We start from the raw sequence: 13,029 nt of genomic DNA on the forward strand, positions 1-13,029 counted from the left end.
GTGGGGGTGGCAGAATCTAGCTGCATGGGAGACATCTCAGACCGCTGCATCAGGCAGCCCGATGGTGCCCCCCTACCTTTCTGATTGCTCCCCACTTGCTCCCCCTGATATGCCTCTGGCCACAGCGATCAGCTGTTATTAGCTCCAGCTAAAAGAGGACCTGATCTGCAGTTCTCTGGAGATGCTGCTACACACTGAACAGTGCTGTGTACTGGAGCTCTGCACATTGCTACATACAGTTATCACCAGAGCCAATAACAGTTTAGTAAGAGTGCTAAGTTGTGGACGGCTCTATTCAAAGTTTACATTGCCACCACTAGATAATGGGGGCAGATGTGCAGCAACCACTACGCATTGAATGGAGCTGCACAACACATTCATTGTCTACATCCATCCACTCTCTGTGACTGTAAGAGATGATCTGTGATGGTGCCTGATGTGAGACCCCTCTGATATTGATGACTTATCCTGTGTTGCAGGATAGCTCTGGCAAAAATTAAGAGACCACTACATCAAAATCCTGTCATGGGCAGCCTAATCTCTAGACCTGAACCCCATTGCAAACCTCTGGAATGTAATCAAGATGATGATGGATAGTCACAAGCCATCAATCAAAGAAGAACTGCTTACATTTTTTGCGCCAGAAGCAGTGTGAAAGACTGGTGGAAAGCATGCCAAGACGCATGAAAGCTGTGATTAAAAATCATGGTTATTCCACAAAATATTGATTTCTGAACTCTTCCTGATTTAAAACATTAGTATTGTTGTTTCTAAATGATTATGAACTTGTTTTCTTTGCATTATTTGAGGTCTGAAAGCACTGTTTTTTAATTTTGACCATTTCTCCTTTTCAGAAAAAAAAAATTATTGCTTGGAAATTCTGAGACATGTTTTCAGAAGTTTATAGAATAAATGAGCAATTTACATTTTACTCAAAAATATACCAAATATACCTATAAAGAGAAAAATCAGACAAACTGAACATTTTGCAGTGGTTTCTTAATTTTTGCCAGATCTGTATTTGTAAAAATATCTGAAATTTGACAAACATTTTGAAAAATATGCAATTTTGAAACTCCAAATGTTTATACCATTAAACTGTTGCATAGTTTGGTCGCAGAAGAAACTTGTGAGAGTAGATTATATGGGGTAATTCAACTTTTATCTACACAGAACATGAGGTACATGCATCAGCTTCTTAATACAGCATAACAGGATGTCTAAAAAGATCTCTTTCCAGAGAGAAAGTGAAACCAAAATACAACAAGTATATGCATTACATTCAACTAAGCATATAACAGTAACAACATCGCCATCTACTGTCAGAAAAGTGTAAACTCCTCCTGCACACAAATAAGTCTGTATCTGTTGCATATCTGCCAACATAAACCACATAGTCACACTACAAAGAAAAAGTTTATAAATACTGTTTCCCTATTATCCACTTTACACCACCATCATTTTTCAAATGTCCTTTTGTCCTCTTCAGTTGTGGGCACGCAAGGGAATCAGATCAGCTGTAGGTTACATAATCAGAGAAATAATAAGTATACCTCAGACAAGCAGCAGACTGAATACAGCACTGCACTCACATCATTGTCAGTCACCTTATTTGACTTCTGTACTTTAGATTTTGCAGTTTTCTAACTAAAACTTAAACATATAGAATAAAAATATTATGTAATAATATACAAAATAAATTCCCTTCCATAGCCCAAAGCATGTTTAACCTTTGTAAATCTATATGCTTTATGTAGCTGAGATTGGCTCTCCTACGTCTTACAAAAAACGCTTGCAGCGGCTCTTAAATAATGCATGACACCGAGAACAACATACACACCAAAGTCAAGTGTATGTATCCAGTTCCCTAAAACTCTGCTTTCTGTTCTGGTAAATATCTTGTACAAGTCAAAATTGGGAAGTAACTGCTTTCCCTCATCTCGAAAGTGAACTGCGTTCTATACATTCTGTGATAATGGGATAACTGGGCTATTATTAAGGAGCCCCATGGTGCCAGATATTGTCAAATCATTATAGGAATATGTTTCATTCTGCTCCATAGAATTTATTTGCTGATTTTGTTTAATAAGGGTAAATATGATATTTCATTGTGTGCGATCTATTATAATGTGCAATGTCAATTAAGTACCGTAATTGTACTGTACCTTGTCATTATGTCTTGAGACGGTGAAAAGATATGTACCATCTAAGGAAAAACATAACATTTTTTGTATTAAACATATAAAGAAAAAATGTTGAAGTGATATTAAACAATCTTAATGTAATATATTATTAAAACCAATTAAAATGAAGCCTCATCATTGTTTTACCAATTACATAAAGATATGCGGAGACCTGCAAATGGAAAATGAAGGTGGTACAGACCTAACTGACTATATACTGTAGTAGTATTATATCTGTCAGATAGTTGCACCATCTTTGGCCTCATATGGTCAGCCTGTAATATACTATATGATTTTAAATTAGACTCAAAACCCTTCACGCTGCGGCCCTTGTTCTTTTTTGCGTTTTCATTTTCGCTCCCCTCCTTCCCAGAGCCATAACTTTTTTATTTTTCCGTCAATATGGTCATGTGAGGGCTTATTTTTTGCGAGATGAATTGTACTTTTGAACGACACCATTGGTTTTACCATGTCTTGTACTAGAAAACGGGAAAAAAATTCCAAGTGTTGTGAAATGGTGAAATTGCAAAAAAAGTGCAATCCCACACTTGTTTTTTGTTTGGCTTTTTTGCTCTGTTCACTAATTGCTAAAACTGACCTGCCATTATGATTCTCCCGGTCATTACAAGTTCATAGACACCTAACATGTCTAGGTTATTTTTTACCTAAGTGGTGAAAAAAAATTAAAAACTTTGCTAAAAAAAAATGTGCCATTTTCCGATACCCATAGAGTCTCCATTTTTCGTGATCTGGGGTCGGGTGGGGCTTATTTTTTGCGTGCCGAGCTGATGTTTTTAATGATACCACTTTTGTGCAGATACGTTCTTTTTATCGCCCGTTATTGCATTTTAATGCAATGTCACGGCAATCAAAATAACATAATTCTGGCGTTTCAAATTTTTTTTCTTGCTACGCTGTTTAGCGATCAGGTTAATGCTTTTTTTTATTGATTGATCGGGCGATTCTGAACGCAGCGATACCAAATATGTGTAGGTTTGATTTTTTTTATTGTTTTATTTTGGATGGGGCGAAAAGGGGGTGATTTAAACTTTTATATATTTTTTTTTTTTCATATTTTTTAAAACTTTTTTTTTAACTTTTGCCATCCTTCAATAATGGCCTCCATGGGAGGCTAGAAGCTGGCACAACTCGATCGGCTCAGCTACATAGCAGCGATCATCAGAGGTCTCAAGGACCTCTATGGTTACTATCCTGACGCATCGCTGACCCCCGATCATGTGACAGGGGTCGGCGATGCGCTCATGCGGCCGGGAGCGGTAGTTAAATACCGCTATCAGCTATTACGCGCACATGTCAGCTGTACAAAACAGCTGACATGTCGCGGCTTTGAGGTGGGCTCAGCGCTGGAGCCCACATCAAAGGGGGAGACACGACATGCGCCGTACTAGTACGGGGCATGTAGTGAAGGGAAGGGGTTAAAATATATAGCTTGAATGAAGATACAAAAAAGTAAAGATTAGAAAGAGAAACAATGGTGCAGTGGATCGAGTAATAAATGTTTGTGCTGAGACAAGAAAATATTGAATATAAGTTCCATTGAATGTAACCATCTCTAGTCCATATTAATCAGCTTTTATCACCATGAAAGGAAAATGCATTTTTTCACAGTTTTCTTTATCCGATCTTTGCTTAGTGTAAGATGGCGGAAATGACCAAGATATCAGGCAAATATTGTTCTGCCTTTCCTTAGTGAACTTACTAGTTAAAATTGTTTGAAAAGTATTTAATCTCCTTATTAGTAGACATACTCAACATGCTGGGGACTAATATCATAGATAATATCATAGATGTGTTTCATAGAGTTTTATAATAAACCCAATAATGACTAAAGATTGTTTTTGATTGTTCAGGATGCAATGATACACCTTATAAAAATATCCCGTATTATTCGGACTCCACAAGGAAATGCATTGCTGGTTGGTGTTGGAGGATCAGGAAAGCAGAGTTTGACTAGATTGGCTTCCTTTATAGCGGGTTACCAGAGCTTCCAGATTACTCTGTCCAGGTAAATATTTCAATTAATGAGTTGTAAGAACTTGGACTAGAAATGCTGACCAAAAACACTGGTATAACTTTTCTTCTTTTTTTCACAATTTTATGGGTTGAATGTCAATTTAAGAATAAACTGTACTCATGTTATCTATAATTGAACATGCGTGATACTAAACCTCATGCAAAAGTTTAGATAGAGACTGGACGATTTTTATTTTTACACTTTTACATGCAATCTAGGTAGAGTATATACCATATAAAGTATATGTAAATATTGGGCAGAAGAAAATATACTGTGCAATGCCACAGTTAGGAATGCCAACCGTCCAGAAATTCTTGGATAGTCTGTAAAAATAGCGCACTTTTTTGCCCTGACTGCAAAAAGTTTTGGAGGCGTCTGGTTTTTTTGAGGCTGTAGAAACAGCTATAAATTATTGAGAATAAAAGCATTACTTTACAGTTTACAGTAAGTACAGCTAATGTCTTCATATCGGAAGGTGGGAATCCCTTATAATCATAATGATTTGTTATGGTTTTCCAATGTGTCCATAAAACTGATTGTCTGATTTTTTGTTAAGCTGCCTTGAAAAAATAAGTCAAGATGACAACCCTGGTTGGGGGGGGGGGGGGGGGGGGGTTCAACAGCATATCATTTTACCTTACCCTCGTTCACAAATATATGTTTCTGTATAATAATAAATTGAGTAGTTTGTTAAATCAATAATGAGATGCTGCTTTGGTCTATCCATGTTACATTAAGTGTACTGTGCCAAACACTTCATATAGGGAGAGGGGTGCCTACTCAGGCACAAGGTCCACGTGGGGATGCACCTGTTCTCCAGTGGGCCAGTCTGATTCTCAAACCTCTTATAGTAAGTCTAGAGATAAATTTTCAATGTGAACAATTTAGTAATATATTAATTTTATACAGTACTCCTGTGAAAATCTCTTTTCTTGTTATGTTGTATAGGAAAAAATGTGTTCGCTGTGAAGAAATATAATTTTTATTCTTAAACTGCATTTACATCAAAAAATAGTTGTGAACTAGTATTCTTAAGAATGCTCATTTCACAATAATCTTCCAGTACAAACAGACTGACAGTCACCCGATGAATGAGCAAAACACTCGTACGTCGGGTGAAATGATCTTTTGTGCAATGCAAAAGATCATCGTTCTTGGCAGTGCATCATGCGGTGTAAACAGGACTCACACTCCCAGCATATGTGAACTGAGCAATCTATTACAGAACACTCCGTGTGCATCATTTACCATAATTTGCCTCTTCAAACAGGCTTTTAAACGAACACCGATTAGTAAAGGTTGTCAAAATTGGCAGTTGTTTAATTCCGCCAGTTTGTTTATGTAAACAGACTCTTTGTCACGACTCTGTTGTTGTGTGTCCCGGGACCAAGGGCTCCTATGTGTCCCTAATGCTAGGTGTGTCCTAGCTCGCCCTGTTCCCCTGATTACACCTGATTTTGAAGTCGCCGGGGCCATGTACCTTGCCTTAGCTCCTGAATCTTCCCTCAGTCTGTACCCTTCCCTCACCCAGGGAGGAGGGGAGTAGTAGTGTACCATAATACACCAACCAGACTAACAAGGTAATACGAACAGGGATAATGAAAAATATGAAACATACAAATATACTCACACAAACAACAGAGGTAAACACTGGGGAGTGGAGGATGGAGTAAAACAAAAAAAAAGGCAAATGAGGGGGATTAGCACACACCCAAAACCTAGCAAGAGTCTCAGATAAATCCACCAAACACCTTCTCAAACAACAACCACAAACCACCATCTCCTAACCAAGCACCATGAAGCTTTCTATGGCAATGAGTGCTTGCCAGGACCCAGAATATTTGAGAGGGGAGTGACTAACAGTGAACAGCTGAGAGTCTTAATGCATGAAAGCTTCCAAGAGCTCTGAACTGAGCAGATTAACCACTGCACTGCTGAAAGAAACCTCAATCTTTAATATGAAGGTGAAGTGCTTCTAATCAGTGCAGGAGTAGGAGAAATCAAACGCTGCGGTCTTCTGACTCCTCTCTGTCGCAGTAAACCTGTGACACTCTTAGTCTATCTTAGTACTGTTGTTTCATCATTTTTCTCATCCAGCATGCTCAATACTAAAATGCATGTTGTGTTATAGGACTGTAGACTGTAAGCCCGCAAGGGCAGGGCCCTCCACCTCCTCTACCAGTGTATCATTGTTAGTTTGTTCATTGTAATTTCTATTTGTATTTTGTATATAACCCTTTCTCATGTAGAGCACCATGGAATCAATAATCCTCTAGAAATATATACTACTACTAATAATAATAATAATATGGAACGTTGAACTGGCAATCTAGGGGACTTCAATAGATATCGTCCGGTATGCCCAAGATTTCTTATTATAATGGTGCTGCTATACAGGCTATGAAAACCAACAGACAACATCCCCATGTAAAGCTAACTTTGGAGTAGATAATTTGTTATCCTATTTTGGGTTAATTCAGGGATAACCACTTACACTTGATAAATTATTTAGGCTATGTTTGCAGTGATGTCTCACAAGTTTATGCTACATTTAGGCTTGCATGTTCTGTGTGGATGACGGGAATGTCCTCAGAATAATTTCCTCTGGTTGGCCATTTGTACTCGATTCCAACACTCTAAACTTATTTACTAAGTAGTGTGTGCTCAATGGGCATGTTACTTCTCCTATCTTTTCTAGTTTATTAAGTACTTTTGTTCAACATGAAACCATACCAGAGCATCTTTTCTTATAACTCATTATGTGTAGAGACGCACCCCTAACTGCTAACACCCATTTGTCAATTTATTCAGGTATTTCTAAGAGGAATAATAGAGGAATAGCACAAGGCAAAGCTGTAAGAACAGTGTTTCAACATTTTTTTTTCCTACCGTAGGATTAACATAACTCCTCAACACCATGAAAAGCATTATGTCAAATAAGTTTCAAGGTCTTTGCTTAGAAACCTGGAATCACTCATTTAGGTAGACTTTAGCTTGGCTGGTATAAAATATTCATCCTAAATTGTCATTGTTTGCAAGGCTCTTCTATCTTTCCTTGAGTTGAATCAATGACTTTAATAAAACCAGCAAGATTTAATTGTCAGTTAGCATCTGCAAGCAAGCGGTGTAATATACAATTGCATGTCTGTGCTTGAGCCTTCAGCTGTCTAATGCGTTCAGTGGCCCTTCAGCAGAATACAAGATAATAGCAGGTTTCTATATATGTCTTGCCGTGATGACAGATTTTATGTAAAGGGGGAAAGAAATACTCTTGACCGATAGCTGTTAACCATGCAGTGCAATGATTCAGCAGCTAATGAGTCTAACTCCTTCAAGACACTCATTAATGCAGACAGAAAATGGAGCAATTTTGTTTCTCGAAATAAGGACTCTTGAGCATTTTACCCCGTGACAAGGAGACAAAATGTGCTAGCAAAACAGATGTAGTATATTGACCTCATGTAGACTCGTGCATTCGCCTCTTTTTAATGTTGCAGCTACACATTTTGTGAAGGGAAGTTCAGTTCTTAATTTTGAACATTTCCCTATTGAAAAAAGCATACTGTCATGTGGATGGTTCTGTATTTGCATGATTTCCAATGATCTTAGCACATCCCTGAATGTAATACTGACATGGTATTTCTTCACTTGTATTAAAAGCTATAAAACACTATAAAAATGCTATATGATCAAGGAATTATATATATCAGAAATACCTGATGGGTATTAACCACAACCCCAGTCACCTTTTTGTGTTTTGGCATAAAGGAGATATATTTTGGTTTACCGTAAACAGAACTACATAGTTTGATTTTGTTCAGATTTTTTTTTTCCACTTTTTTTTCTCATGCAATTACTTTTTTATCTCAAAACACCACTCTAGCGTTTTTTTTTTTGCAGCTGGGGAGTTATCACTAATGTAAGTTCACTGCCTCTAGTAATATACCAGCCTCCGTCTTCATTTGTTATCGGAGGTGCTTTGGTCGACTTCTGCAGGTTGTGAATTTTTTGATTGTTTCAGTGTTGGGCGGGCAAGGTGGAAGTAACTACTAAATGTAAGTCTATGAGAGCCAGAACAAAGCTGTCATAGACTTACATTGAGAGCTTGACCATTACCTCTGACTTCTGTTCAGGCACAATATGGCAGATTGGGACTGGAGTGGCCCCAGGAAGAGCAGAAGACGGTGGTTGGTAAGTATAATCCTAGAGTCAGGGAACAGGAATTAGTGATACCACTCCAGTAAAATAAAAAAAAAATAACTCTGGAGTGGTGCACTACGTGGTGCATGGATGAGCACTGCAGCCTCTTTATTATTTATTTTGGGAATTAAAGGGAATCTGTCACCACATTTGACTTATATAAACTATTAATATGCACATACAGGTCATAGTATGCTGAAAAGAGTGATACCTATGTGCTTCATATCAGATACCTTGTTGGTGAGAAATCATATTTTATCACTTCATGTAAATGACCTCTTCCAGGCTATGGGGAGGACATAGCCCTGAAGATAACTCTGCCTCTGTACTTCATTATCCTATGTATCGTCTCCCACAGCGTCACTCTGTCCCTGTGATGTCAGGCACTCGTCTGGAAATTTTGCACCTGCCTCATTCAATCTCCTGGCATTCCTGATCAGTGTTCTGTTCTACCATGGGCATAACTTTCACGTTATTTTTGTGCAGGGCCAGGGAATAACTGGTATTTTCCTATCGCCACGACAGCACCCACAGAGAGAGGGGATCTGCCCAGCATTAGGACAGGAACCTACAGAATAAAAAGGGGGCAGTGCCCCTCGCCTCCTCAGTTGAGTTCCTGTTCTGAGCGGGAACCAGCAGAAGAAGTCTTACCCTGGTCCTGGAGCCTCTGCGCAGCATCTGTAGAGAGCGGCAGAGACAGGGCACCGGAAGAAGCATCGGGGGTGTTCTCTCGTAGACCCTCCCTCGTCTGGCCAGGATGTTGTGATCCCCAGGGTCTGGGTGAGGCGACCCTGGGTTGCCCTAGTGCAGCACAGGGGAGAAATGAGTCCCTGTGTCCATCCAGAAGACCCGGCTGGCGTCGCACGTGGAGCAGTAAGCTGCGGCAGCGTGGGGAGGAAGAAGTGCCTGTGACCCGGAAGTGATGGTGACAACTTCCAGGAGGGGCAAGGGAGGCGTGTTACAGGAGGCAGGGCCAGGCCTCCTTATGCCGGTGTTATGCAGCTGGAAGTGTGCTGCAAAGATGTCATAATATTAATAATAATAATCTTTATTTATATAGCGCCAACATATTCCGCAGCGCTTTACAGTTTAACAGCTTCAAACACAACAGTCATAAGAAACAATGTTAACAATACAATAATTACAGCAACACAAGATGACCCTGCTCGTGAGAGCTTACAATCTACATTGAGGTGGAGGAGATACAAAGCACAGGTGTGTATTTACAATGATGTATTTACAATGATGGTCCAGCCATCTTCAGGGAGTGGGGGATAGATGGAAGTAGTGAATGGGCTACACACAAACAAAATAACTGAGTAGGGAACATGATAGGCCGCTCTGAAAAAATGTGTTTTGAGGGAGCGCCTAAAACTATGCAAATTGTGGATGGTCCTAATTTCATGGGGTAGAGCATTCCAGAGGATTGGCGCAGCACGGGAGAAGTCTTGGAGTCAGGAGTGGGAGGTACCAATTAGTGCAGAGGTTAGTCGAAGGTCATTTGCAGAGCGCAGAGGTCGGTTGGGCCGATAGACAGAAATGAGGGAGGAGATGTAAGGGGGTGCCGCACTGTGAAGAGCTTTGTGGGTGAGAACAAGTACTTTGAATTGTATCCTGTAATGAATGGGCAGCCAGCATAATGACTGGCGAAGAGCGGACACGTTTAAGTAACGATTAGCTAGATAGACGACCCTGGCTGCTGCATTAAGGATAGACTGGAGAGGGGAAAGTCGAGTGAGGGGTAGGCCAATTAATAGAGCGTTGCAGTAGTCCAGGCAGGAGTGGATCAGGGCAACAGTGAGGGTTTTTGTTGTTTCTATAGTGAGAAAAGGGCGGATTCTAGAGATGTTCTTTAGATGTAAGCGGCATGAGCAGGCAAGAGATTGTATATGGGATGTGAAGGAGAGATCGGAGTCAAACATAACACCCAGACAGCGCGCCTGCTGCCGCGGTGTTATTATGGTGCCACCCACGGAGAGTGAAACGTCAGGTTTAGGTAGGTTAGTGGATGGTGGGAGCAGAAGAAGTTCAGTTTTGGAGAGGTTGAGTTTCAGATAAATAGCAGACATGATGTCGGAGACTGCGGACAGACAGTCAGTGGTGTTCTGCAGTACAGCAGGAGTAAGGCCAGGGGATGACGTGTATAGTTGTGTGTCGTCGGCATAAAGATGGTACTGAAAGCCAAATCTGCTGATGGTCTGTCCAATTGGGACCGTGTAGAGGGAGAAGAGAAGGGGGCCAAGGACTGAGCCCTGTGGTACCCTGACAGTGAGAGAAATAGGAGATGAAGTGGAACCAGAGAACAGAACACTGAATGAGCTGTCAGAAAGATAGGAGGAGAACCAGGAGAGAGCAGTGTCCTTAATGCCAAGTGACTGGAGCCTAGAGCGTAAGAGAGGGTGGTCAACAGTGTCAAAAGCTGCAGAAAGATCGAGAAGAATGAGCAGAGAGTGGTCACTGTTACATTTTGCTGTCAGAAGGTCGTTGGTCACTTTGATGAATGCAGTTTCTGTCGAGTGTAGGGGGCAGAAGCTGGACTGTGAAGGGTCTAGGAGGGAGTGAATGGAGAGGTAACGGGTAAGGCGGGAGTAAACTCGGGGCTCCAAGAGTTTAGAGATGAAGGGGAGATTGGAGACCGGTCTGTAGTTGTTTGTGCAGGATGGGTCGAGGGTGGGTTTCTTTAGTAATGGAGTAATGATAGTATTTGAAGGAGGACAGGAAAATACCTGAGGAGAGTGAGAGATTAAAGATTGTAGTTATGTGAGTAGTGACGACTGGAGAGAGAGGGAATGGGGTCAGTAGTGCATGTAGTCAGACGAGAAGAAGAGAGGAGCATGGAGACTTCTCCTTCTGCGATGGGATCAAATGCAGAGAGTGAGCCAGGGGAGATGCAGGGAGGGATTGGAGTCACTGAACTTGGTGATTGGGAGTGGATTTCCTGACGGATATAGTCTATTTTCTCTATAAAGTGGGAGGCCAGGTCATCAGCACAAATGTCTGTGATAGGGGCTTGAGCTTTTGTCCTGAGGAGGGAGTGAAAGGTGTCAAAAAGTTTCATGGGGTTGTTGGATAGTGAGGAGATCAGGGTGCTGTAGTAGGTCTGTTTGGTGATGTGAAGGGCAGAGTTATAGGTTTTTAACATAAATTTGAAGTGTATGAAGTCTTCTGGTGTGCGAGTTTTCCTCTATAAGCATTCAGCACTCCTAGAGCATCGCTGGAGAAATCGGGTTTGCGATGTGAGCCAGGAGGTTCTGAGGGTGAGGGGAGCCACTTGGTCTAGGGTGCTTCTAAGAGTGTCATTGTAGTGATGTACCGCCAGATCAGGACAGGAAAAAGAGGAGATTGGGGACAGTGATGAGTGTAAGGAGTCTGAAAGTGTATGAGGGTTAATGGCTTGTAGATTTCTGACTGAATGGTACAGTAGGTAGGAGGGTGCTGGGATGAGCGAGGATTTGGGAGCATGAAGGAGAGAATGTTGTGGTCAGAGAGGGGAAGCGGTGAGTTATTTAGGTAGGAAATTTGAACACACCCGGACAAAGACTAGGTCAAGGGTGTTACCATCCTTGTGTGTCTCAGAGGTTGAGAGCTGTGAGAGGCCGAGCTAAGTGGTTAGTGATAGAAGCTGGGATGCAGATGTAGAAGTGGGGCTGTTTATGGGGATGTTGAAGTCTCCCAGCATTAGGGTTGGAAGTTCTGAGGACATGAAGTGCGGCAGCCAGACAGAGAAATGGTCCAGGAAGTGGGTGGGTGAGTCTGGGGGCTGATATATGACCTCTATTCTGAGGGAGAGGGGACGGAAGAGCCTGATGGTGTGGACCTCAAAAAATGGGAATGAGAGTGATGGAACCAGGGGATGACCTGGAAGGTGCATTGTGGGGCGAGGAGTATGCCGACTCCACCACCAGGTCTGTTTGTGGGTCTCGGGGAATGGGAGAATTGTAGGCCACCATGGGAAATGGCAGCAGGGGAGACCGTGTCAGAATCCTTGATCCAGGTTTCAGTGAGGGCCAACAGATTCAGAGGGTTGTTCAGAAAGTAGTTGTGCAGGAAAGGAAGCTTGTTACATACAGATCGTGGATTCCAAAGGGCACAATTAAAAGAAGGAGATGAGGGAGTGCAAGTAATATTAATAAGGATAGAATAGTTTTGATGTGAGGTAGGGTAGCAGTTGAGGTTGTGGGATGGTGGGCCAGGGTTGGGGGAGATGTCTCCCGAAATCAGTAGGAGTAGGAAGATAAAAAGCAAGAAGTTTTTGGGATTGTAAGAAGTTTTTTTGTGCAGTGTGTTTTGGCAAGATGGGCTGAGGTTTTTCAGGAAGGTGAGAAGTGCATGGGAGCTGTACATGGGAGAGGGAAGGAGTGAGGAGCTGATGTATATGAGTTGTGATGGAGGGGGTATTGGGCGGTGAATGTGGATTGCAAGGGAACATAGGAGGATAGGAATAAAGCACATGGATAGAAGGGAGAGCAGAGTGTGGGTTACCTGACTCCTGCCCTGACTAACTGCCATGGAATAACTGCTATAACTTGATGCTTAGCTAATGCGATGCTTTGCTGAATGCGTGCAACCCCACACATGCGTGCACCCCTAAGAATGAATCTAAATTTTTAG

General features: G+C 41.5%; 1 protein-coding gene across 1 annotated transcript in view; it reads left to right on the forward strand.

The window, feature by feature from the left end:
• Positions 1-13,029, forward strand: part of LOC143782325 (dynein axonemal heavy chain 5-like) — a 610,263-nt gene that overhangs the window by 345,067 nt on the left and 252,167 nt on the right. Inside the window, exon 56 of the mRNA XM_077269680.1 lies at positions 4,055-4,209. Coding sequence (XP_077125795.1) covers positions 4,055-4,209 — 155 coding nt within the window. The remainder of the gene's footprint in view (positions 1-4,054; positions 4,210-13,029) is intronic.

This window comes from Ranitomeya variabilis, chromosome 6 (assembly GCF_051348905.1).
Source record: "Ranitomeya variabilis isolate aRanVar5 chromosome 6, aRanVar5.hap1, whole genome shotgun sequence".
NCBI classification, from domain to species: domain Eukaryota; kingdom Metazoa; phylum Chordata; class Amphibia; order Anura; family Dendrobatidae; genus Ranitomeya; species Ranitomeya variabilis.